This window comes from Alternaria metachromatica (assembly GCF_023757995.1).
Source record: "Alternaria metachromatica strain BMP 0045 chromosome Unknown scaffold_19, whole genome shotgun sequence".
NCBI lineage: Eukaryota > Fungi > Ascomycota > Dothideomycetes > Pleosporales > Pleosporaceae > Alternaria > Alternaria metachromatica.
Genome location: NW_026055510.1, coordinates 149,801 through 175,416, shown reverse-complemented (window position 1 = coordinate 175,416; position 25,616 = coordinate 149,801). Strand labels below are relative to the sequence as shown.

The window sequence follows — 25,616 nt, the reverse complement described above, 5'->3', positions numbered from 1 at the left end:
CGTGGAGTTGAGCCTAGCGCTCCTTCCCATCATGCCTTCCTCCAGGATCTCACCTCCGCAGAACTTTCTCTCGTCTCTCCTCGCATTCTTCGCACCGTCACTCGCAAACGCGTCATTCGCAATTCGTTCGTATCGTTCCTTTTCATCTCATTTCGCGTCAGTTATCACCAGCAGTCACTATGGGTGCTTCTTCAGTGGCCAGCGACGACTCGAACAACGATGTGAGTGACTGCCTCTTTCCACAGTAAGAGTGATCTTGACTAACCACACAAAGGACGGCTTCATCGTCGATATCGATGCGATTCAGGCGCACGGCATCGGTGCTGTCGACATCTCGAAGCTCAAGTCAAACGGCTACTATACGATCGCATCGGTGCATTCGGCTACTCGGCGCAACCTCCTCAAGATCAAGGGCTTCAGTGAGATCAAGGTTGACAAAGTCAAGGACGCAATCGCCAAATGCCAGGTGCGCCACTGCAGTAGGCCAGCACTTGAGTGCGCATCACTGACATCCATTGCAGCCTTCTGGTGGAGGCTTCCAGACCGCTCATGAGCTCGGACATCTACGCAAGCGTGTGATCAAGATCTCTACTGGTAGCAAGGCACTCGATGCAGTCCTCGGAGGGTGAGTGCACCCCCGGCTGTCTGTCTGCGGGTCGACGCTAACGGTAGACAACAGTGGCTTTCAGACCATGAGCATCAGCGAGGTCTTCGGAGAGTTCCGCTGCGGAAAGACTCAACTATCACATACCATGTCCGTCATTGCGCAGCTGCCGAAGGATATGGGTGGCGCAGAAGGCAAAGTGGCATACATCGGTACGTTGGATGTCGCTCTCTCTGAACGCTGCTAACCACTGTACAGACACTGAGGGAACTTTCCGGCCTGAGAGGATAGCCCAGATCGCAGAACGTTTCGGAGTAGACCCTGAGACTGGTGAGTACCCTTCTTATACTCTTTCTGGTGCGTTTATACTGACCATCCATAGCCCAAGACAATATCACCTATGCCCGCGCTGTCAACTCAGAGCATCAGATGGAGCTTCTCAACAAAGTCGCCGAGTTCTTCGTCAGCAATGAGTACCGACTCCTCATCATCGACAGCATCATGGCCCTGTTTCGTGTCGATTATACAGGTCGTGGTGAACTCAACGAGCGCCAACAGAAGCTCAACCAGTTCCTCTCCAAGTTGACGCATGTCGCTGAAGGTGCGCGAAAGATTACTCCCAATCTTTATTCTGTGCTAACATCACTCAGAGTTCAATGTCGCCGTGCTATTGACAAACCAGGTTCAGAGCGACCCTGGTGCGAGCGCTCTCTTCGCTGGGGCAGACGGTCGCAAGCCGATCGGTGGCCACATCCTTGCTCACGCGTCGGCTACGAGGATTCTGCTCCGTAAGGGTCGCGGTGAGGAGCGTGTTGCCAAGATCCAAGACTCTCCTGGTATGTCATCCTTCGTTGCTACTACTCTTGCTACTACTCTTGCTACCTCTACTAACGGATTGCGTTAGATATGCCGGAGAAGGAGGCGACGTACATCATTACCAACGGCGGTATCAACGATCCGGAGAAGGTGTGACAGATATGTAGTATCTCGCTTCGGTGCATATATGAGGGAAGATTTACGAATAGGTGGTGGTTTAAGAGACGGAGTAATGTACTTCTTTGATTCTCGGTCATGAGAAGGCTTTATGTGGATACATTCCTTAGTAGTCGCATTGCAGTAGTCTACGAACAGCAAGCCTACAGCTTTATAGTAAGATTGTACATGTCTAGACCCACTGCAACTGCGGTGACCGCAGCAATGTATGCGACGAGTATTGCCATGGACTGCACGACACTCATGTGCAAGGTCGGGAACGTCATGTTAACCAGACCTGTGAGCAGATTCGCCACAAGGAAGACTGCGAGACCATTGCGGTTGAAGGCATATAGTACAGTGCTAGTCGCTTCCCGGCTCCTCCGCGATTCCTCGCTTTTGGTCGTAGCTTTGTACAAGTTCGGAAAGAGGAAACTTTCGATAGCGTAACAAATGGTGATTTGGTAGCTGTTGAACGACGAGACCCAGAGGAAGTAGGGCAGATTGGCTAGGCGGCGCGATACAGGGAGTCGAAGACCGTAGTAGCTGGTTGAGAAGTAGAACAACACGGTCCAAAGCATGGAGGTCATGATCAGCTTCCCGAATGTGGTTTGCCGAAGCTTCGTCTGGAATGACGCATCCTTTGGGATCTGCTGTTGCCTAGGTAGTGCGGAGGCACCCAGAGATTGGCCTGCAAGGAAGATGGCGAGGTAGCCGAAGAAAGAGAATATGCCTTCTCGGTTCTGAGAGAAGAGGTCGGTACGGGGCGCTATTAGGATGAAGGATCCGAGGGAAGTCCAGTCTAAAGCTATCTCGTAGATGGCAGCCAGAGTAAACGAGAGGACGGCATAGGATGGTACCAAGTCAAAGGCCGTCTGGAAAAGAGCGGCGAATGGGGGAAGGAAGCCCAGAGTGAAGAAGAAGTTCCAGTGTACCCCATACTCCGTGACATGCTCGGCATAGTCCAGTCCTTTTACAGAGATGAGCCGTATGATGCCTAGAACAAGAAGGGGAATCGCATGTCTGACCGATGCTGTCAAGCGCTTTGACAGTGGCTGAAGACCAGCTCCTTCCTTGAGAGACGCCCGGACAGACACCACGCCAGCTGTAAAGACGAAAGATCCCACACCCATATCCATGAGCGATGTACCCCAATTCTCTACTTTCGCGAAGCGCCTCGGAAAGACACGGAAGTCGACTGCCAGAATAGCAACACACGTTATAACCATCATCGCGCCACGGTAATTCGTTATAAACGGCTTGACGGGCAGCGCATCGAGCTTCGTGTCCTTTTCCGACTTATCGATCTTCGGTGGCCTTGGAGCGTCCTTCACCGCGACCGGATTCTCGAAGACGTATAACGTGATTGCCGGGAGCAGCAGAAGGAGATTCAGGACCCATGGCGAAGAGGAGTATATGGTAGTCGCGAACAACGTGGCACCGCAGTTGAGCAGGAAGTCGACGAGGAAGGCAGGCGGCGTGTACGGCGTGAAGAGACGCATGCGCGACTGAATGACAGACCAAAGTAGAATGCTCAGCTGTGCATGCGGTTAGTAAGAGTGCATTGCTTGAGTAGTGGGTGTGTGTACGGTACAGGCATTGCGAGCGAGACGCTGTTCACGTCTGCTACGGAGCTCCCGGTGTGTCCAGACACCCAGGCCTCCTTCATTTGCTTGTATGTCTTCGCCATGGTGCTAGAAAGAGCGTTGCGCGAGTTGGTCGTCTACTATACAGTGCAATGGTTGGTGCATCCTGACGCGTCTGGCTGGCCTTTTTGCAAACGGAACATGGCCCGAGCTTTGATGACCTCACACATCGCGACTTCCGCACCCCTTCTTCTACACACTGCACAACGTAATGTAGAGAATATAACCAAACCCCAGGGAGTAGCAGTCAAATCTGACACCGAAATCATGGAACGGTATATGATTTTCACCGGGGATGCCAGAAAGAGTAGGAGTGCACTGCACGTGGCCGGACTTCCTCTTTCACCATCACTGCTCCTCTATGAGTAGACGCGTCCGTGCGCAAAACTCCAGATCTGGCAGCTACAACAGAAACTTCAGGCGCCTGCCCACCGCATCGCGACCGCCTCGAACCGCCACGTGCCAGAACCTCTTTGCTGTGACCTCCTGACAGCTTGTCAAAGCTGTCAACACATGCTAACATGACGGGCGCTAACAAATCAAAGATACCCAGCATCCGACCCGCCTCGTTTGGCGTGAGAAGTCCGCTGCCTGAGAGGGCATTGTCGCCGGCAACGCGCGCGACGACGACGCCTACGGGCACTTCACGCCTCCCTCGTCGCCCTCAGAGCGAGAAACCGCTGCCGAGTCCGCCTGTCGCGCAGGTGGTAGACCCCAACTCGCCTCCTAAGGCTTCGCGCACCTTGGTGGACGCCTTTACGCCGAGCCCAACGCTGGAGAACTGGCCCATTCTCGCTCCAGAGAACATTCCTCCTCGCCTGAGTTCGAAGAGGAGCTCGCTCCCCACGCGAAGCGGAATCAACTCTGGCCGTCAAACGCCTTCCAATGGCAAGGAAGGCAACAGGGTAAAGCGACTCTCATGGCATTCGACGGCGTCGGGCTCAAGCTCAGGAACTGGACCCATCCTCACTATCTCCGCCGACGCAGACGCAGTCATTCTCGGTCAGCGCGACTCCATCCCGGCAGTACCCACTATCCCCGCGGTGCTACCAGAGCGTACTTCTCAGCCGCGTTCTCTAGGTGCTCTTGCTAGTCGACTCACTAGGGCGACAACGTCCAAAGCATCCTTGAGTATTGCGACTACATCACCAGTGCACAGCACGGCAGAGCTCACGGCGAATGGCAGCCCAGTGGTTAAGATCAGCCCCATTCGATCGATGCAGCCAGCGAGGAAGCCTAGTCTTGACGCTCATTCTCCCCAGCTGCCTTTGTCTCCGTCTATGATCTTCCCAGACGCGACAACTGTCGGTAACACACCTGAGGTAATTGTAGAGACTGAGCGCAGTGTATCGCCGATCTCAGATAGGTCTGCGACGCCTACACCTGAGCCTAGGTCCGTACCGTTGCTTCGAGACTCCTCTGAACCGCCTGTGGATTCCTGGGACGCCTATCAGGTATGTGAACTCAATTGCGTGACGTGACAGTGCTAACTATAGAATCAGGAACAGCTTGAAGAGCTCTCTGAGCCTACGATTGTACCAGGACCCGACGACTCCCTCACCGTGAGCAAAGTCAGGCGGACAGCACCAGCACGCGAAAACGCGAGTCCCTCACCAAGCTCCATTTATCCTACCGTCGAGGACGACTCAACCGCAAACCCCAGTGCTGCCGAATTGAGTTCTTCGTCACTGCCTCACGCCGAGCCTTCACGCGAGACGGTCCGCACCCAGGCTCCTCCCAAGCCAAGGACCGCGGAGACTGCCAGGTCGATCAGTATTGATAACCCATTGGGTCGTGGAATACCCAAAGCCCGTCAGCCCTTTCGCCGCCACGTCACACCTGTAGTCTCTTCGTCGCCTGCAGAAGATACACCCCCGGACAACCATGATAAGGAAACTGTTACAAGCAGGATCAAAGCCAAACGCAGCATTCGCAACCTGTTCAACCGTGAGAAGACAAGCCCAAAATCACCAGAGGCGGCGGCGTCCAAGCAAGGATTCATGAGTAGCACGCGGAGCTCGCTCGCTAAGGTCTTGCGCGATTCCAAGAGCCTCTCGAAAGTTCATCTGCCAAGAAAGACTGAACCGAAGCTGGAGACTGAGTCTGATCACGTCTCTAATAAGAGGAGCTTCCAGCCAGGCATGTTCTCTACATTTCCCAGCGGTAGAGCCACCCCGGCCGAACAGCCATCGCCTGGAAGGCCGAGCCACGCAGATGAGATGCTTCACGACATCGTCGACCGTATAGATGCGCAACCTGAGAACTCACAAGAGCGTCTGCGTCACGTGGAGATTGCAGAGGTAAGTGAAGCCCTCCGAATCAACACCGCGGATGAAGCCCTCCGATTGAAAACCATTGCTGAAGAAGAGCTTGTCCTGACCGTACGAAATAAACAGTGCATCATTTCGGCCGCCGACAGTTCTCGCAAAGCCAACATCAGCGCTATGGAAGCGAGGAAGAGTGCTGTTGAAGCGGAATTTCATGCCGACCGCGTCACGTCGGAGTTCACACGCCTGCGCGAGCTACTCGACAGCACGCCGATGGATGCTGAGTCCACGAGATACATCAAGAGTTTCCTACCTAAGTTTGAACGCAAACGATCGAGAGAGGAGATTCGCCGGGGATTTATGCCGGGCTTTCATACAGCATGTTGAGGGTAGGTTGACATTGTTGATGTACCCACAGACCAACAGCTAACGAGGAATAGCGCACCTTGAGCACCACTTCGTATGCTCTGCTACCACACACACCCGGCTATCGTTCAAGGCTCGTTCTTTGCATGATTGACGCAAGGTCATATCTACGACTTGATCTTGTTGCGTGGATCTGGGCTTTCCGGTTTTTGCTGGACCAGATGACTTCTTGTACACTTCCATTTCCTTTTATCGACACTTCTTTCACATGAGAGAGACTCCATGGCGGGACGATTGTACGATACCCAACGATTGCATGAGTTTACGGTTTCGCGATGCTGTGAAAGCACACGCTCATGGACCGACACGATGTCTTGCTCATTATTCAGCAAGGACATCACCTAATGGTTAAAAGACTGCACGACTGGACACTGAGTTACTGGATCGAACTGCACTTACATGCCAACACGTAAGGTGCAACATTGGGAGATGCCCTGATACATAGACCGGTCGAATTGAAAACATAAACTTTGTATTGTACATGTCCTTCATATCGTGTTATATCATTGCTGAGACTGCAACCACATCAACACTCGTACATCAAGAGGCTGGAAGGGAGTATGCAGAGCAACCCTCCAGCATCTTCAAATAGAGAAACGTCTGCTGCAATGGTGCTCCTACCCAGCCGTGGTCACCCAACAACATGGCGCCTCTGCTTCCAAATGCAAGACTTGTCACAGCCCAACGCAAAAACGACGAGGCATTTCCATATCATCCAGCCTCAGCATCTCGCGCATTCCATATAGTGTCCTTCTTTACATTCCACCACCGAACATGCCGCCGCCACCACCACCCTGCTTTCCTTGCGCCTCACCCTGCATCTTCTCGCTAACCTTGACATTGACCTCGAAGAACTTGGATACGCAGCGGTCGAGGCACACGGATTCGCCCTTGTTGAGATCGGCTTCGCGGTACGATGTGTCTATGCATTTGGATGTGCAGGATTTGACGAGGCTGGGGCAGTGGAAGTTAGTAAATGCTGTGTTTTGAGAAGATTGGGGGAGAAAGGGAGGGTAAAGGGATGGTTAGGGAAGAGTGATTCAGACGTACCGGCTGTACATGTCGGAAACCATGTCGATTTCCGCTTCGGCCTGTGCAATCTTTTGCTCCGAAGAGATTTGGGGTTTTTGACCGAAGAACATTGACATGTTGGGTGGTAGTGTGTGGTTGTTGTCTTTCTAGGGTAGGTGAGAGAGGTGCGCAATTGGCGTGTTGGTTGGGTTGTGGTAGGTACGGTACGGGTGCGTGGTGGCTTGTTGGGGTGGAGTGGCCGTGGTGATGGATTTGGACATGGGTGACGGCGGGCGATGATGTCGCGCGAGCAGGAATTTGGAGCTGGGTGCGCGGTGGGGGACGTGCGGGATGGCAGCGCTGATGACGCGGTGTGCCAACCACCAGTTCGTCTGAATAACCACTTCGTCTCTGCGTCTTTAGGCAAACTTCGTAGTCATGGCTACTCATCACGTCGCTTTACGTTTCCCCTTCGCTTTTTCAGCCATCAGCCGCATCTATCACCTCCTGGACCTCGGGCATCCAGCGCAATGACTAGATTCGCGTGCGCGGTCATCAATATGAGTATCCGGGATTCTGGAATGAAGGAGAGACACTGTTCATATCTCGATGAGATATTCAGAATCAACGATTTCAAGCCTTTCTTGTCAAGCTGAAAGTATATTGCTGTTTGACAAACTTCAGATACCACAAAGCCCACTCCCGTTGCTACTACAAGTATGCCTTCCCAAGATCGATGTATCGTCTCTTCGTCTCTGTCGCGATGAACTCAAGATCAAGTATCCGCAAGCAGCTACCTTCGAAGAATCATGACTTCCTCACGAGTTTCCCCCCTGAGGTGCGAAATCCGATCTACGAATACGTCTTCGAGGACTTTAATCATACTATATTGGTCACGCACACGGCTGCTTCAACGGATGACGGAAGGCCAATGAACGCATCACCACGTATGGGAACCAACGATTCTGTGTTCTTCTGTAACATACCGTCTGTACAGCTGCTTCGGTGTTGCCGACAAATCTACCGCGAAGGCATGGGTGTGATCCTATACGGGACGACAGTCATGTTCAAAAATCGGCGTAACTTTCTGCCCTTCCGGGACAGGGACCACCTGCCATTTGTACGTTCCTGGCTGAAACATTTTGGATCTGAGACCCCGCTCTTGCGAGCAGTCGTTGTTGATCTGTCTGTACCGACCCTTCCCAATCACAACGACCACCACAAGCGTATAGATCTCCTACCTTTACTGAGCAGCATGATTGGCTCGCCTCAAGAAATATTGTGGGTTGACTTCACGTTGAGTCCACAATTACCGTCAATCCCATCGGTACCAGACTACACGAACGCTCGCCTACGTTTGGGTTATTCCAATTGGAGATCTCCTCCGGATCAAGACCCGGATCAAGACTTACTGGAAGGAACGTTGTACACACTTGTGAGACAAGATCCACTAAATCTTCGTAGACTTGGCGATCTAGGCCGCCGTCTTTCGTGCATCACTGTTGACAGGTCTGTGATCAAAGGTAACATCAGATGGCGCACCATCACTGGTTGTTTGGCGCCCAATATAAACTTCAAAGTTCCTGAAGACAGTTGGGCAATACACAAGAGACACATCCAATCGACCTCCAATCTCTTCTTCCTCCCACCAGATGTCCTGGGAACAATTTGCGAACACGCACTAAGCTTACTTGAGAGCATAGTCATCGTCCTCGGCATGAAGACAAGTATATTTCCGGTATTTCACCTGCTCAACCTGGTCAAGAAGCGTCCGAGACTCCTCGGCGTTATCGTGCCCAGTATTTACACATCGAACACGTTCACATTTATTACGAATATTCACACGAAACGCGCAACATATGGAGATATGTCACACCTGTTCTCCTGGCTGAGAATGGACGTGCTCGACATTCGGACGGCCGCCACGACAGCCCCAGAAGCGGTTCACAGAGTCAAAGAAGAAGCAAAACGGAGACCTGGCAAAAGATTAGCTAGGGCGACCGCCAGAGCAGCCGCTGGACAACGCAAAATTTTGTCGGTGACGTTTTCCGAAAGAGTGATCGATAGAAAGATGATGTCTTGGCGCCTGGCTCGCGAAGCTAGGCAACGACGTAATGACAATCAGGCGAAGGCGGCTCAAACAACGGCTACGAAAGACGCACGAACAGTTCTGCGGTGGATGAAGGCTGTCCAATTTGAGTTTCGATTCGATCTCTGCGAGAGAACGTCATTAGAGAGCTTACGGATCAGCATCATCGACTTACTCAAAACGACAACATGGGACGAACCTTTCACTGCCACCATCAAATGCGTACTTACTTGCCCTGGGAAAGATGGTCGCACTGCGCACTACGAAAGCGCCTTCACCCTCCGCCATGTACAGCTTAACACTTTCGTTATCCTGTCTCACGTACTGCAAGCTCAGCCCGGAAGGTTGAGATGGACTTGTCCAAACGTCTACATCAACGGCTTCGGCACCGCCGTAGAGATCACGTATCCAAACAAGCCCCGAGGGCCGAGGTTTCATGGCGCCACCCACGATATGAGCAACCCAACAAAAGCAGAGGAGCGCGGTAAGCATTACGCTAGGTGGCTCAAGCATTTAGTGCCTGTGGGCGGGAAGACTTGGGAGGGTAAGGAGATGACTGATGATGAAAATCGAGTTCCGGGTAGCTTGATCAGGTTGTGGGATGATTTGAGGATCGCGCTATGGGGTGAAGGTCTGAGAGCTGCGTGGTGAGTAATTGGGCGCCTTGACGAGGACCCACTTTCCGAGGTGAGAGCGGCGAAGTTGCGTACGAGGCCGCATGCGGTAAGTGGCCGCCTGTGTATGTAAAAACGCACAGGGCGTGACTTCTACTTTCTATATCTCCGGTGGATTGCTACTGTTTGTCTTCTACTCTTCGTACTTTCTCCTACACTTCACACTCAACGGTCTTTACGCTCCATCATCTCTGCCATGGAGGCACGTCTCGACTCGACCAACCCCAACGGGAATTTTGACCTTCAACAGCATACGGCCATATCAAGTTCCCTGTCAGCACATGACAGAGCCAAGCAATCACCCGCCGCAATCTCCAACAAGAAAGACAGGGCTAGGGCAATCCTAGAGACGTACTCATTGCCGGCGGACGCAAGCGCACGTTCTTTCATCTCGCTCCCCTCAGAGATCCGAAATCAGATATACGACCTACTGTACGTCTTTGATGAACAACTCTTTGTATGGGACACGGGCGCACGTTGGGGAGGTGTCGAATCAGAAGTGGCACTGAATTTTGGGCTACTCTTCAGCTGTCGTCAAGTCTACTGGGAGGCTGCCAGCGTTCTGTATCAACGGAACTCCTTCTTCCTGGGGTCCTGGAACAAAGAGGCTTATCTCAAGAGATGGTCCGAACAACTGGGTCCTCGGGCGCAATTCCTGAGACGTGTCACCATCGATTACTCCGCTTTGTCTTCCGAGCTGGAGGAAGATCACGGCCCCACTTGGGTAGTCGCTCTCGACTTGCTGCCGTTGTTACGATTGCTTTGGACCGAGTCTGGAGCAATGCTGCAAGTCTCGATCGAGACTCCAAGTTATAACGATGCGCCCGCCATATTCAACAACGCTTTCAGATCCATCGCTCAGGAAGACCAGCTAAACCTCAGACGGTATTCAAATCTACTTGCATCGGTGATCTTGAGGGTTGAAGGGACCATGGGCACAGTTGCCTTCGCAAGCACTACCCCCGAAGCGAACGTGCAATCTACTTTCTCATGCTCAGATGAAGGGAAGGTAGTCACTATGAGCCAAATTCCGCGGAAACCGGAGCTCTCAGCTTTACCTGCATCCGTTTATCATGCTATCATTGCATATGCAGTCCAGCCTACCGTAAAGCTCTTCGCTAGCCCGCTCTCTACGATACTGCCGCCGTGGAAGTCCCCTGTGTTCCGTGTCAATCGCAAGGTACGGTCAGACGCCCTATACCATGCGTATAGAACCACTTCGTTCGTCTTCATGCTCGCTTCAGAAGGTCTCCGACCCAATTTCGGCGGATTCTCATATATAGAGAGATTGCGTATGGTAAGAGCCGACTCAGAGAATGAAGCCCAACTCTGGCCACACGGTTTCGCCAGCGACGTCGACCTCTTGGCGAGAAACTTCCAGCTTTTGCTTGAAATTAGTCTTCGGCCAGAGGATCAAGATATGGATGATGTTCGCATCGACATAATCGAGCTGCTTCGAGCCACGTATCAATCGCGCCCTTCCATGGTCATAACTGTTCGGTTGCGCTCATTACGCGACGGTGTCAGCAGCAACACCCAGTCCTCATTCACACTCAAACAGCTGAGACTGAATGTATTCATCGTTCTGTCTCAAGTCTTCGAGGACGAGGACTACAGAAGGCATGGGCGCTGTCCGGCTGTCTACATCAACGGCAAGGGTCATCCAGTGGAGCTCGTCTACCACGCGGATGATGTCATCAGAATGTTACCAGACCAGTCTCAGGTGTTCAAAAATCAAGAATCGATATCGAAGAAAGCGAAGAGATATGAACAAAGGTTGCGACATCGGGAAGAGTTTCTTCACCAAGAAGGCTGTATATCACTTGGCAAAATGTGGGACAGCTTAACACTCATGATGTGGCCTCGTAGGCCCAGCTAGGCCGAATGGTGAACGGATGCCAATCTTTTCCAACTTAGAAGAGGCGATGTATTGTCTTCAAAGAAATGGTAAGGAAATGGTAGCAGTAATCTATTATATCCAGGAATCGAAGGTACCGAACGCGTGACATCATCACCTCGCTTAGCGCCCCGCGTGTTTTCACTCGTGTCACCAGATCGTACCTGAGTTCCATCACCAAACCACTAACTCCGTGCGAGACTATCACATCTTGCGCCGCGCATCTCCGTGCCAATGCCCCGGGAAATGGATGAGTGGGGTTGCCGTTGAGGTTTTAATACCTTTCAGGCAGGTGCTGTCGATCTCCGCCCGATTAGACCAAGACCCACGATGATGCGATGCCCAGCATCGACTTTGTGATAAGATGCCGTCACTGACAGTGTGCGGTATATGTAGTAAGCTTTCGCGTTGAGTGCTGTCCATTTCGTTGGGTATCGGCATATTCATCATGCGGCTTATCACTTTCGTCTACACCGCCGCTCTTGCGTTTACGGCCATCGCGACTCCCATCTACGGAACGAATGGCACTAACACGACTTATGTCGGTCCAGAAAACGGCCACCTTGTTATCGTTGGAGGGAATTTGCAGAGCGAGAGCATCTACCAGCGCATCATTTCCCTTGCTGGTGGCCCCGATGCATCGATTGTTGTGGTTCCCACGGCAGGTGGCGAGGACACATACGACCAGAACTTCACGACCGCAGTAGCGTTCCGCAAATATGGTGCCACCAACGTGACGGTATTGCATACATACGACCCCGCGGTTGCCGATACCGACGAGTTCATTGCTCCATTATTGAGTGCGAATGGCGTCTTCTTCGGTGGAGGCAGACAATGGAGACTTGTCGATGCGTACGCGGGCACCAAGACCGAAGCAGCTTTTCAGAATGTTCTCGACGCAGGAGGTGTTATCTCAGGATCTAGTGCTGGCGCAAGTATCATTGGCAGCTTCCTTGCTCGTGGTGACACCGCGAACAACACCATCATGATAGGTGAGTCTGTCGGATACATGTCATAGAAGAAAAAGCTAACGTGGTTTGCAGGCGATCATACTGTCGGCTTTGGATATTTGAAGAACTCGGCCATCGATCAGCACGTCCTTGTACGCAACAGGCACTTCGACATGTTCGAGATCCTGAACGCCTACCCGGAGCTGCTAGGATTGGCAATCGACGAAGACACCGCGCTGGTGGTCAACAAAAACGAGATGGAAGTCATCGGCAGCACGTATGCGTTGGTATACGATGGTGGTTTCTGGTCGAGAGAAGGAAGCTGGGAGAGGCCCCTGCCGCCGTCCAATGCGAGGTTTTACTTTCTGCGCGAAGGTGATAGGTATGATCTTGGGGCTAGAGCAGTCATCGAGCCGGAAAGCACTGGCAGTGGTGACGACGCATGAAAACGCTGGATTGATATGATGGAGAAGGCCCTGCCCATATCTATGATGGAACATCTTGCGAGGCCCAAAGTCACGCTCTTCTTGGTAAAGCATACTGTTCATGGAGCTAGGGTAAAACTCGGTGACGACTGCGAAGGTGGATAGCTACCAAAGGGTGTATTCTTGCATAGGCTCGTCATCGAAAGCTCGAAAAATGGCCTCTTGAGCTTCAAATCCTTCTTCGTATCTCGACTGAATCTCCTTGTCTGAGAAGCCATACTGCCTCTTCAGCTTTAAATATACGCGCGGCATGTATACCTCAGTAGCGGTACAATCCTCCTTGTTCCGGAATGGAAATTTTCCAAGGTGCAGTAGCCCAATCCGCTGCCATCGCTCTCCAGCGGTCTTGTCCTTGGAAATTAGGAGACATGATAGCGCCTCATCTGGATATGTATATGTAATCTTGAGTCCATGTTCAGGTATTGAATGCATCGCTACTCCATAGGATGTGATCTTCCTTCCAATTGGGACAATGATAACTTGCTGTAGAGCCTCCACTTTGATCTTGGTTGTTCGTAAGCTGAACAGTGGACAAACATGATGATTCAAGCGAAGGGGGGCGTCGTCACCCGCACGGAAAGTTACAGTATATCCTGTCGGCGAGGTTGGGTCACGCTGGATGTTTGCGCGAACTCCTTTCGCTTTGATCCGGATATATGCAGAGGTCAGCTCCCCGTAAGGGTCCCTGCCCGCTGGTTCGACAACCGCTTCGACAAGCTCTGCAAGCGGCCGTTCGACCTCATGAAATTGAACCTCGTCTACCGATTGTGTAGACGCCCATGACCAGGATGGCGCTCTCCAGTGTTCTGCGATCATTTCTGCTTCTTCTAGACTCCTGAACCAGAGCAGATCTGATATGAGGAATTTCTTCCACAAGCCGGCTACATAATCGTCATCCATTGTTTTGCCGAAAACTTGAGCGATTCCAGACAAGGCTGGTAAGCAGTCTTTTGGGAAGGTAAGGTCCAGTGTGGAGTAGTCGGTCACGATAACACGCCACATCTCGTGGGGGTCTTTGGGGTCCATCATGTCAGAGAAGGGATCGCTGGAACCAATGCTGGTCTCATCGCTGGTCTCATCGCTGGTCTCATCGCTGGCCTCATCGCTGGCCTCATCGTTGGGTCCATCGGCTGCGGACTCTCTAGGTATCTTAGCTCGGGGATCCCAACCATGATGGCCTTCACATTCGCAATCTCTTTTCTCGACGCACTCCCAAAGCAGCTCCTCGCTGGTAAAGTAGATGATGCGAGGCGAAAGAAGGCGTTCCTGATGAACCCAGCCGCGCTTTAGCAACGGAAAAGAACCGTGCTCTAAAGCTTGTCTGCCAAATACAGGAATTTCGACTCCATTTACCGTAAGTTCGACAGGCATTTTCTCAAAATTACACCTCCGATCGCCGTGAGACAGGAGTCTAGAGTTAGAGTCCTCAGCCACAGCTGCTGCCAAGGTAACATAGGAGTTGCTGTAGATCTCAGCCATCGCACCGGATTGCTTCTGCCAGTCCACTGCATCGTCTTGGATTATACACACGCAATCGATCCATAGGTAATCGAGTCCAAGCCCACGTGTAAATGTAATCGCGTCTTGGAAAGTTTGTGGTATGGTTAGCCACGGAATATCCTGTTCGAACTTCTTCATTGTTACCGCGTTTGTCTGTAACATCAGGGTTGAGCCCCATCGGTGACTGAGACAAGCGTAGTGTCCACGCTTCCCCTCTGTTCGAGCAAGCCGTACTCTTCCATCGCGGAGATCCAGTAGCCTCTTCGGCAAAGGTGGGAGCTTATCGGTTCTGCAAGCATGCTCATTGTCGCATTTGTTGATCCAGTCTAATGCCATGGGTAGATTCGCCCCGAAACTCGGATCACATGGTTGTAGCATTCGCCCAACATCTGGCCCGTAAGTCCCCGTGCCACCGAACTTCACTTGTCTGTCATATATCTCAGACTCCTCGACCAGGTCGCTTTTTTCGACGACCCATTCGAAAAGCTTCTTATCAAACTCAAAGCTGTCGAATAGAAGGTCGTGATCATAAAGAACGAGGGCGGGCAAGTCCTGAGAGTCTTGAGACATTGTGTACCCAGAGTCCAGTACGATCTTGCGGCGTAGGATACATGCTGGACAGCCCGATCGAACGCACACCCCCCACGCATCCCAGCTCATGGTGAAGTCCGACCGCCGTCCAGCAGCCGGACAAACGTCAACATGACCTTCACCGACTGACGTTGTCACTACAATTTCATCTCCAGACTCGGCCCTTTCGGCTTGGGGATCTTCAAGCTGTGCGGCCCGTTCCTTGGACATTTCGTCTGCGAGCTGATCGAGCCTTGCTAAAAGTCTCTCTTTCTCGGACGACAACGATTCAAGTGATAAATCTGTCATGCTCATGTCTATTGTCGGTTTCGGTGTTTCAGACTGATCCATCTATCGAACTGTTATCGCTCCTGGTGACCTTGGTCAATCGGATGTAATTCGCAGAACAAGACCCTGGCACCGACAACAACCTTGGAAGAATAGATCGCGCTAAGCGTTGCCATATGAAAGCACGTACAAGTTCCCAGAGCTTATCTGAATACTATGCTGACGTATACAAGGATAATATGATTGTCAATGTATCTGAAAATGGTGATGACTAGAATCATAAGTACCTAGGTATTAGAGTGAATGATGCGGCACGGACTGGGTGCGCGTCTGCCCCGCACCTCGTGACCCCTCGATGCTTGCAAGCGAACTGCATCGGCAGAGGCCCGTGTGGAGTATGCAGTCGTATTGCCAAGCGGCAACTCCCGTCACAAAACCGCTATACATTGCGACTGTGATGGTTGTGATGGGTAGGAGAGTGAACGCGCAGTATGTGCTGCGACGCGTGGATACCTCCTGAATCGTGCCTCGGCATCTTTCGGTTCGGCGCTACTTTGGGAAAGCGGAGAAAGTAAGCTGACGGCGACGACCTAATCGACGCGACTTCTGGCTTGGCTGCGTTATCTGAACATCCCGTATCTCTTAATACTTCTGCATATTATAGCTCTTTTGCGCGCTCAGACATTTGCATTCCCCTAAGCCAACATTTGCGCGTCGAACATTACGTCATCATGTCCAGAGGCTACGAAATCATCGCTATCCTCAAGCCCAAGCCTGGCAACCAAGACAGGGTACGCGTGAAATTGGCACCGCATCATTTACAAACAACTAACGCGTCCCAGGTAGAGGAGCTACTCAACATTGCAGCCCAAGAAGTAAAAGCCACTGAACCCGGCACCACCCGGTATCACCTACAGCGCGAAACCAAGGGCGACGCGCCGAGCTTTGTCATATTCGAAACGTAAGTCACGCCGCAAAGCCTTGGGCAAATTCAAAGCTGACACTCATCAGATATGCGGACAAAGATGCTCTGATGTTCCATGCCAAGAGCGCGGGATTGAAGAAGCTACAATCGGCGGTCAACGGGGAGGACCTACTTAGGGAGCCGATGTCGGTTATGATCGTTAAGGATGTAGGCGGTTTTAAGAGCAAGTTGTAGGCGGGGTGGGAAGAATCAGTTAAACGATAATGAAGGAAGAGACTACATCACCAAGCCTACGAAACGAGACTGTGATTCGTATTGATTCGTATTGTAACCGTGGACCTCTACTAATGACTAGCTAGGCAACAGCTTTCCTTGAAACCATGGCGAATATCCATGCGGGTTGATCGCATCACCTACTTCAGATCTTTGCGAACCGGAAACCTTCGCCAACCTCGATACTGAGCTCTCGGGACGAAGGAACGAACTCCAAGTCGGCCCGGTACCGAGCTCGTAGCAGCACTAGACTTCGTAAGGCGAGATCTGTTGCTGCTTCACCTCGTCCACCTGCCTCGACTTCCAGTCCACGTAGAACTCCTCGAACTTGTCCTTGGTGATCTCTTTCATGACCCACGCTGTGCTACGCTGCAACTCAGGCTCGACACCCGGGTGCGAACTCTCCCACTTCTCCTGGAAGAAGTCTGACAGGTAATCCTCGTGATATTCGGCAAGTGCATCAACATGCTCTTCGAGCAGCGTCTTCTTGTCCTTACGCATGACCATGACCGCACCAACATCGCCCTGCCAATGTGTATGTGCAAAACCCCAAACATAGTCCAAATCGCCAGTTTCTTCGCGCTCGGGTTGACAGGCTCTATTAAGGAAGGTAGCTGCTCTGTTAACCCAAGGTGCCTTGTCACGAGGGTCTGTCCGCTTCTTCCATTGAGTAACACTTCTAGGAACGCGCTGGATAACGATAGGTAGCTCGATATTTTTCGAGATGTCGGTGGCGGCCTGGTTGAAGAGCCTGTGGTAAGCGGGAAGCTCCATTGGCTCAAAACGCGGACGACCGTCAACCTCGACATCGCCATCGCAGTTGATACGCACACCAGATACGGCACGGAACTCTTGCTGGATACTCTTGATGTTTAGGGGAGTATGGGACTTGCACAAGTAGGTGTTCAGCCAGTGTGCGATGATTTTCAGATCCGAGGGGCCCAGATCCTGGCTGTAGGACGGTTCCCGGCGGAGAGGGTTGTCATCGTAGACGTCGGTACCATGCGCAATCATGGGACCGCGCCACTCGTGTAAGTGACGGGAATAGAAGTCAATGATTTTGTTGCTGGCTTTGTTGTGTGTGGACCCATCATTGAGAAAGTTGTCCCTGGATGAGACCACGATATTGTACGGTAGTCGGCGGGCGAGAGCGTAGTCGTGGCAGATCTCGTCCTTGTTCATCCGGGCGTACTCTTCGGAGTCTGCTTCCTCTTGGTTGATGGTGGTGAGAGCGTCGGGAAAGGTCATCAGCCACGGGTACTCGTCTCCGGCTACAGTACAGGTTCTGAGCCAAACGAATCGCGGCGCGCCTTCGTCGTAGTGGAAGTAGATAGCGCGCGTGTACTTCTCACCAGGCCATTCGGCTTTTGGGCGGTCTTGGAAGTCTTTGAGGCTGTTGCAGAGGACTTTGTGGAGTGGCCATGCCTTCTTCTGGCAGGCCTTGGAACAATACCAGCTCGAGCTGCAACCGCCGCAACGCTGCGCGCCCTCGTTGTCGCACTCGTCGCAGAGTGTCATTGGTGCTTCGATTTTGTCGTTAGGTATTGAGGCGGGGTATGTTGGAGAGAGTGAGTGGGTGTAAAAATATGAGAAAAGCTGGTTGCTGTAGCAAACAAAATCAGTGGCCCGAGCGTAGGCCCAAAGGTGAAGGTGGAAGTGAGGTTGGAAATGGACGCGGACAATGCAGGTGTTTCGATCAATATGGTAGTCAATCAATAGATTTCTACATACGTTCCATCGCATACTTAGGCATACGGGACACTTTTTACATGGTGCTCTGGAACTCCGCAGGCTCAGCACCATAGTCGCTACCGTAACCTCCATACCAGTAGTCACCAACGTACTCGACGCCCTGAGCAGTCTGGTTAGGACGCTGAGGCCACATGTCTAACATCGCATGCTCTCCAGTCAAGGTAAAGTTGACGCTCGCAAGCGGGTGGTTGTCGATCAACATGGTGTAGTCACCGGGGTACAGGACCTTGTTGCCCATCTCGTCAACTCTAGCAAGAGATGCAAGAGTAAGGTTGAGAGTCGCAGTGGCGGAAGAGCCTCCAGCAATGTTGTGAAGGCGCTTGTAAGAGACGAGCGACTTCTTGGGGTGGGGCGCAGGACCGAACTCTCCAGCAATGTAGCCAAGAGTGACGTAGTCAGAGCTAACATCGCCGTCGTTGGAGACCTCGACATCGACAGATACGAAGGGGCAACGCTCGAGGAAACCTCCCGTGCTGTTGCAGTTCTGAGTGAGGGCAGAGATGGCGTAGCTCTGTTGAAGCTCGCTAGTGACCTCAGCGGAGAAGTTGGTGTAGTGCAGACCGTGACCGAACTCGTAGACGGCGGAACCGTTGTACCACTTGTAGGTGCGACCAGGGTTGTTCTCACCAGGGCGCATGTTCATATCCATCATGGAGACCTGGGCAATGTAGTTGGAGGGGTACTGAGTCGTAGGGAGACGTCCAGCGGGAGCAGTCTTTCCAGTAACAATATCGATGATGGCAGAACCTCCGTCCTGACCAGGGTATCCGGCCCAGAGAATGGCAGAGATGTTGGGGTTGTTGACGAGAGGAGTGTTGTCAATCTGTCCACCTCCAGTGACCACAACGATGACTGGCTTTCCGGTGTCGGCGAGCAGGCTGATGACATCGAGCTGAGCTCCAGTCCAGGTGAGGTAAGTACGGTCGTCATCTTCCGCCTCAACGCTGTTGTCGATACCGCCGACATACATTAGCACGTCGCTGGTAGAGTACGCGCCATAGAGGTTGGACCAACGGTTGGTCGTTGGGTCGCCCTGGCCACCAGGGTTTCCGCCAGCATAGTTGATGGTAACGTTGAGTTGTTCGAGAGCGTACAGAGGAGAGTGAAGGTATGTAGCGACACCGGCGTAGTTACCAAGGAGCTGATCGGTTGCGTTCGCCCAGTCACCGAAAAGGCCGATAGACATAGACGAATCGACAGAGAGCGGCAGAGTACCATCGTTCTTCAGCAGAACGATACCCTCGGCAGCGGCTCTGCGTGCAAGTGCCTGCGAAGCGTTGGTAGCAACCGCGTCAAAGCCGAGCTGGCGGTATGGCTGGTTATCTGCAGAGTCGAAGTAGCCAAGACGAACGAGCGAGGAGTACTGGCGGACAAGGGCCTGGTCAAGAACAGCTTCGTCGAGAAGACCTTGCTGGACAGCAGCGGGGAGGTGCTCCTGCATGTAAGTACCGCACGTAAGATCGGTACCAGCCTTCAGGGAGTCGTAAGCAGCGCCACCACGAGATGATGACCACTGATGCGGGAGGTAGACGTTCTGAACAGCATCGCAGTCGGATGTGACCCATTGCTCTTCATTCGTCCAGCCCCAGTGCTCACGCAGAATGGTCTGCAGCAAGTAAGGGTCGGCACATGGTGGGGCACCATTGACTGCATTGTAGCTGCACATGAAAGCACCGACGTTCGCCTGGACACATGCCTGGAATGGAACGAGATAGTACTCAACCATATCCTGCTGAGAGATCTCAACGTCGTTCTGGTAGCGAAGGTTTCCGTTCCAGTCCTCAACGTCATAACCTGCGAAGTGCTTGCAAGTTGCGACAACACGCTTGTACGGGTCAGACGCGTCACCCTGAAGACCGTGGATCAAGGCCTGGACGTAAGAAGACAGATGGTAGGAGTCTTCACCGGGTGTCTCCTGTCCACGTCCCCAGCGAGGGTCACGGAACGGGTTGATGTTGGGTGTCCAGAAGTCAAGACCAGTCCTGTTCGCGTTGTTGAAAGCACGCGCTTCGGTGGAGATGACCTTTGCAACCTCGGTGATGAGTTCATCGTCGAAAGCCGCACCCATCAAGATGGGCTGGGGGAACGAGGTGGAGTAGCTAAACTCTCCCTCATCGCTGAAGTTGGTGTAAGGGCCAGCAATGCCGTGAAGACCCTCGTTCCACCACTGGTAAGGTGGTATGCCAAGACGAGCAACGCCTGGGGAGCCACTGCTCGTAGCGTTGATCTTCTCCTCGAGAGTGTAGAGAGACACGAGGTTTCTCGCACGAGCTAGCGGAGCTGCAAAGCATTAGTATGGCCAAAATGTTGTGTGAGTGGAGATGAACGTACACGCCGAAGGATCGCAGATGGTCTCATTGCTCAAACGTCCACTGCTGCAGTCCGGGAATACGTATTGAGCATACGCTCCTGTCGCAGCGAAGGCCAACACTTGCAGCGCACGCGTCGAGGTAAACATGACGCCGGTTGTCTGATTTGGTTCGGATGGTCCGGATGCAGCTCGTCGTCGTCCTCACTCCATATCTTATAGCACAGTAAATAGCCGTAGTCACCGACCCTGCGTCAGCACGCGGTTGGTAAACACCACAGCCCACGATTCCTGTACGTCATGGTCTCGTCGGCCACGCGGTTGAGCAGCGGTCGCAAGTCCACTTATTTCCGAGCGCCGAGCCAGTCTTGTGTCCGAAGCCACTCCCGATGCTTGGCCCAGAGGCATACGGCAGCCAAGAGTGTACCCGAGCCGCATGCGGAGCCCCATGGTACTTGCAAAATCTGTGAGGGGTTCGCGCTATGTGGATCTCCCCGCCCTCCGATTGGCTGCGCCTGGCTATGCATTCAGGCTGAATGTAAATCTACGACTGTAAGCATCACACCCGAGCAGCGGTAAGTTTAAGGCACGGCAACTACACGTCCAAGACGTCGGTGAAATACTGGAATTGCAGGATGGTCTCGCATAAGCATCAGCCGAGCATCCGCAAGGGATGCGCCAATGTGGGCTGACGGAAGACGGGATGGAACCTTGATGGTATTTGCTTATGCCTCAACAGCCATGCTTCCAACCTTGGAAGTTACCTACCCCAGGTTCCGTCAGTGTCGCGCGGCAGTTTGTCAACGTGCATCAGACAATAAGACTTGACCGTATGACAACCATGGCACATTTCCTAATTTCCCATGACACGTCGACCCCAATCCACCATCCGCCCCTCCCGAGTCAATACATACACACATGCGTTGCGGAGCAGGAGCCCTGGGATGGTCCATACTAGCGACCGCCACTGATGTCGTCTATTGACCCGAATTGGCAGCCGTTGCCGCGCTTACTGTGGCCAGTTAGACTTCTTAACGGTCATCGGCATGCCGTCTCGTGGTTTGGCCTCGAAGACAAATTCCTGGTAGGCGCGATCACCGAATGTCAGATCCAGATTATTCCACTCTGCTCGAGGCGTCTTGTTGGGTTTCAGATCCGCACAAGTAAAGTCGAAATCGCGTATTGTCAGCAGGAATACGATCACGAACTCGTCCATAGCCAGCGGTTGGCCCAGACACGCACGCGGTCCTCTCTCGAACGGACGCCAGGCGTGCCGCGGATGGTCTTCTCGTGTAAACCGATCTGGGTCGAACTTGAGCGGGTCTGGACGAAGCATTAGCCACCGGATGTGTGTTACAAAGAAGGATCGATAGATGTCACTTGCCTGGGAATATCGCTGGATCCATATGCATAGCCAGTTGGACGGGGCAGATCATGCGATCTTTGGTCGGCCATTCGCGGCCCTGGTACGTGAGAGTATCGATGCCCTTGCGTGCGGTATTTCCTATCGGATAGAACCTCAGGACTTCCTTGATGACGTTGTTCGTATAGGTGAGCTCATTCAGCTTATACGGCTCCCTTTTAAGCATCTCGTACGTCGCTTCGATACCAGGGGTGAAAACACGGTCGTGCTCTTCGCGCATCCTTTGTACCACTTCAGGGTGAACGCTAAGCAGCATAGCTCCGAAACAGATGGTATCCGACGTAGTTCCAAGTCCAGCGATCAAAAGAGTCTTTACTTGTGTGAGAGCATCTTTGGTGAATTGGGGGTCGAGCTCCATTACGTCACCCTGTCGCTCTGCGATATAGTCTCGCAAGATGAGGTCCATGATCCCTAGTCCTCGCTTCTCCGAGAGATCGAGCTTGTCGCCTGCAGCTATGTGTTAGCCGCACGAAGTTCAAGTATGCAGGGACTTCATTGGGCTTCTTACGTTTGACTATCTCGAATCTCTCGTTGATGAGCCCTTCCACAATAGCATCAAACTTTGCGCGTTCGGCGAAAACCGTCCGGTTGACGAAGAAGTTGCGGATATAGTTATGAGACTCTCGCGTGATCATAAAAGCACGGCACATCTTTTCAAAGTGCTGCAGAGCAGGGCTACCTTTGGTCTGCGCGTCAAGAGATCGGCCAAAGGTCATAGTCGATATGACATCAAACGTCATGCACAGAGTATGGTCCTCCAACCTGAAAACCTCACCCGATTCAGCTTTCTCGGAAAGTTTCGACCGAAACTTCATAACCTCGTCAGCAACCATCGGCCTCATGTTGGTGATGTGCGAAGTGGCGAAAGCAGGACTCAACATCTTGTGGAGATACTTCCATTGTGGTCCGTTCGTTGTGACGATGTTGCCGCTTCCAATCAAGGGGTCGACCATTGTTGCCTCCATTTCATGTTTGGGGTGATTCCGGATGACTGTCATGTCAAGTGCAACATCCGGATCTGTCACCACAACTTGCTGAAATGAGGCAGGCCACAAATCGAGGTAGAAGACACCTGGCATATTGTACTTTCTGGCGATCGTAACCACCGCTGCCTGATAATGTACATCGCTGGGTAACGATTTGAAGGTCTCGCCGAGCAGCTTCAAATGGCCGAAGAAGAAGCTATGAGGCGGTTTGGGCTGATCTGCTGTCAGTACTGTCTTGTTTGTAGCCCGTGCCGGATACTGCCAACTTACGACATCTTTGTAGAAACGCCGAACTTGGATCAGTCTCATTACGCCATATGCGAGCGCCGCAATGATGCCAGAGAAGAGTATCGTCACCCATGGTAGGTCACGAAGAGCCATTGTGAAGAGCTAAAGTGTAAGGTCTGCTATGTATGGAGGTTTGAAGTACCCAGGTATATGAGGTTGTGCTGATCCAGGCCCCCCGATCGTGGCATCTTGGCACTTAAGCGGAGTACATCAGCACTAGGCGATCCTGTGGCGCTTGGTGGTGGGATATCTTTAGCGAGTGTTGGAAAGGCGCATGTTTGTAAATTGCGGCCGTGGAAGCATCGATCCCGTATCGTCAGAGGCTTGCGATGTTGGAGATGGACTTCAAGGTGTGACAAGATGGCGTTGCTTGCTTGAGCCATGGCCACTGCCGTCACCACGTATTCTCTATTGAACATCTCTTTTATCTCCTCCGTTGCCATTGCCTACCACGCGCTTTAGGCTCCTAGGTTGCGGTATTTCTTGTAAGGCTGGCGGGGCGTTGTCTGTAGTGTGGGCGCTACAGCACCCTGCGACGCGAGACGTCATGATGTTGGTGTTCAGGTAGGCGCGTCTTTAGCGTGATGTCTAGGGTGAGACAGCCAACTCACAACCTTGGAACAGACTATGCGCGAGCATCGCCCAGCAAAATGGACGACTGCATTCACTTCTCTAAGCAACCTCGAAACAATTCACGTCTGGCTTGTTGCTTTATCGACATCTAGCAAGACAACGTTGACGCATTCCACATTCGTGCGTCCAACCTGCGGACAGCAATCGCGCCACGAAAAAACGCGTAGCGAACCCACCGACGCGTTTACTGATCATCAGGCCTCCAACATTCGGTTACTAAATCTGGTCCGTGTCTCAAACTCCATCTACGGTATCTCATCATACGGTATCTTTTCCTGGGCTGCAACTCGCATCTCGTCGTCCAGCAGTGACATGAGCACCTGGTCTGTGCCCTTCTTCAGCCAGCTAGCATCGTGTGCGAGCGCTGTATGAGCACCAAACTTGGTTTCCAGCAGTCCTATCTTAGCGATGGTTTCTTTCGCCGAAGACAGGTCTGTATGCAGTGACATGCTCACTGCCCCTGGGCCTTGGAACTCCGCAATTGTTCGCGTGCCGTCCAGCAAATCCCTGACCGGTCAGTAAACGCCCGATCGCATACACCATGCACGTCAGCAAACGCCTGGTGCAATCAATTTAACGTACCGCGAATGACAGCCTAGCAAAAGATTAGCGAGCGCCAATGGAAATTTCATGGGACAACATACAATCGCTGCCAAGTATTACCCACTCGCCATCTTGCAGCCTTGCAGCAGCAGCCAAGTTACCAGGCATATGGCCGGGTGCATCGAGGATCCAGAAACTGCCGTCTCCGAAGTAGTCCAGTGCTCTTTCGAACGGGCCAAAGGGCTTCCACACGCCATGTAACTCATCCCACTTTTCTGTCGAGTTCTCCGGATCAAAGAAGCGGCCGTCCCACTGTAGGCTTGGATCTCTCATATGCCCTGGCTGACATGCTACTCTCGTACCGGGACCAAAGTACGCCATCGCATTTGGAAATAAATCGCTGATAGGCCTCGAATGATCCCAATGAGCGTGGCTGCAGGCTGCTCAGCGAACTTCATTCACGCCACCGTTGTATCCATACCTGAACAAGACAGTATCGACATCTTCCGCAGCCACGCCTCTTTGCGCCAACTGCTGAACGATAGTTCTCCGTGGTCCGACGTGATTGACGATATCCAACATGAACTTGTTAACCCAAGGGGTATAACAACTTCGGTCCTTCAAGAAACTAGTCAGAAGAAGATTGAGATAGCCAAACCCGACATTGGCCTACGCACCTCATCCAGCCCAAGATCCCAAAGTATGTGTCTTCCCTGGTGCGCGATGTAAAACGCCCAGTTGTACATGCGAAATGTGCCACTCTCACCAGCATGCAAGCGGCTCAGATCTCCTAGAAAGCTGCCGCCATCGAGGAGAGCAAGCTTGACAAAGGCGTCAGTATGAGAGAGGCCGACCTCCATTGTTGGTGTCATTTGTGCAAGAAAATGACTGCGTGTAACATGTACATCTACCTAGGTAGCTCTCTATCTAGCCGAACACATGCTTGCTAATTGCCGAGCTCAGACATCGAGCGAATTACGATATCCTCATCGATGCGAGGCGCAGTCGCTGTAGTACCCCCACATCCCGCACGCGGTGTTTGGTCGCGGGTGATTGCCCCACTACTGAAATGGCAGGTACAGGTGCGGGGTAATTATCGGACCATC

The 25,616-nt window shown here is 52.5% G+C and overlaps 10 protein-coding genes across 10 annotated transcripts; 4 read left to right on the top strand and 6 right to left on the bottom strand.

Moving 5' to 3' along the window:
- Nucleotides 1-179: 179 nt before the first annotated feature.
- Nucleotides 180-1,576, top strand: DLH1 (carboxymethylenebutenolidase; the record flags this gene model as incomplete). Its single annotated transcript, XM_049334452.1, has 8 exons — nt 180-221; nt 275-466; nt 522-625; nt 680-816; nt 863-934; nt 987-1,205; nt 1,255-1,440; nt 1,509-1,576. 8 exons carry the CDS (start codon nt 180-182, stop codon nt 1,574-1,576), a joined length of 1,020 nt encoding a protein of 339 aa, XP_049186338.1.
- A 164-nt stretch (nt 1,577-1,740) lies between these two features.
- On the bottom strand, nt 1,741-3,266 carry J4E83_007547 (uncharacterized protein; the record flags this gene model as incomplete). Its single annotated transcript, XM_049334451.1, has 2 exons — nt 1,741-3,114; nt 3,171-3,266. The coding sequence occupies 2 exons, from the start codon at nt 3,264-3,266 to the stop codon at nt 1,741-1,743; spliced, it is 1,470 nt and encodes a 489-aa protein (XP_049186337.1).
- A 477-nt stretch (nt 3,267-3,743) lies between these two features.
- Nucleotides 3,744-5,876, top strand: J4E83_007546 (uncharacterized protein; the record flags this gene model as incomplete). Its single annotated transcript, XM_049334450.1, has 2 exons — nt 3,744-4,676; nt 4,725-5,876. The coding sequence occupies 2 exons, from the start codon at nt 3,744-3,746 to the stop codon at nt 5,874-5,876; spliced, it is 2,085 nt and encodes a 694-aa protein (XP_049186336.1).
- A 794-nt stretch (nt 5,877-6,670) lies between these two features.
- On the bottom strand, nt 6,671-7,063 carry TIM10 (protein transporter tim10; the record flags this gene model as incomplete). The annotated part of the gene is made up of 2 exons (XM_049334449.1): nt 6,671-6,869; nt 6,966-7,063. The coding sequence occupies 2 exons, from the start codon at nt 7,061-7,063 to the stop codon at nt 6,671-6,673; spliced, it is 297 nt and encodes a 98-aa protein (XP_049186335.1).
- Nucleotides 7,064-12,034: 4,971 nt separating this feature from the next.
- Nucleotides 12,035-12,982, top strand: J4E83_007544 (uncharacterized protein; the record flags this gene model as incomplete). Its single annotated transcript, XM_049334448.1, has 2 exons — nt 12,035-12,578; nt 12,630-12,982. The coding sequence occupies 2 exons, from the start codon at nt 12,035-12,037 to the stop codon at nt 12,980-12,982; spliced, it is 897 nt and encodes a 298-aa protein (XP_049186334.1).
- A 144-nt stretch (nt 12,983-13,126) lies between these two features.
- J4E83_007543 (uncharacterized protein) lies at nt 13,127-14,763 on the bottom strand (the record flags this gene model as incomplete). The annotated part of the gene is made up of 2 exons (XM_049334447.1): nt 13,127-14,705; nt 14,756-14,763. 2 exons carry the CDS (start codon nt 14,761-14,763, stop codon nt 13,127-13,129), a joined length of 1,587 nt encoding a protein of 528 aa, XP_049186333.1.
- A 1,347-nt stretch (nt 14,764-16,110) lies between these two features.
- On the top strand, nt 16,111-16,538 carry J4E83_007542 (uncharacterized protein; the record flags this gene model as incomplete). Its single annotated transcript, XM_049334446.1, has 3 exons — nt 16,111-16,170; nt 16,222-16,340; nt 16,391-16,538. 3 exons carry the CDS (start codon nt 16,111-16,113, stop codon nt 16,536-16,538), a joined length of 327 nt encoding a protein of 108 aa, XP_049186332.1.
- A 285-nt stretch (nt 16,539-16,823) lies between these two features.
- J4E83_007541 (uncharacterized protein) lies at nt 16,824-18,095 on the bottom strand (the record flags this gene model as incomplete). Its single annotated transcript, XM_049334445.1, has 1 exon — nt 16,824-18,095. The coding sequence occupies one exon, from the start codon at nt 18,093-18,095 to the stop codon at nt 16,824-16,826; it is 1,272 nt and encodes a 423-aa protein (XP_049186331.1).
- A 247-nt stretch (nt 18,096-18,342) lies between these two features.
- J4E83_007540 (uncharacterized protein) lies at nt 18,343-23,427 on the bottom strand (the record flags this gene model as incomplete). Its single annotated transcript, XM_049334444.1, has 6 exons — nt 18,343-20,609; nt 20,661-20,704; nt 21,651-21,960; nt 22,022-22,507; nt 22,569-23,259; nt 23,317-23,427. 6 exons carry the CDS (start codon nt 23,425-23,427, stop codon nt 18,343-18,345), a joined length of 3,909 nt encoding a protein of 1,302 aa, XP_049186330.1.
- Nucleotides 23,428-24,212: 785 nt separating this feature from the next.
- Nucleotides 24,213-24,891, bottom strand: J4E83_007539 (uncharacterized protein; the record flags this gene model as incomplete). Its single annotated transcript, XM_049334443.1, has 3 exons — nt 24,213-24,474; nt 24,550-24,562; nt 24,612-24,891. 3 exons carry the CDS (start codon nt 24,889-24,891, stop codon nt 24,213-24,215), a joined length of 555 nt encoding a protein of 184 aa, XP_049186329.1.
- Between the last annotated feature and the right edge of the window lie 725 nt (nt 24,892-25,616).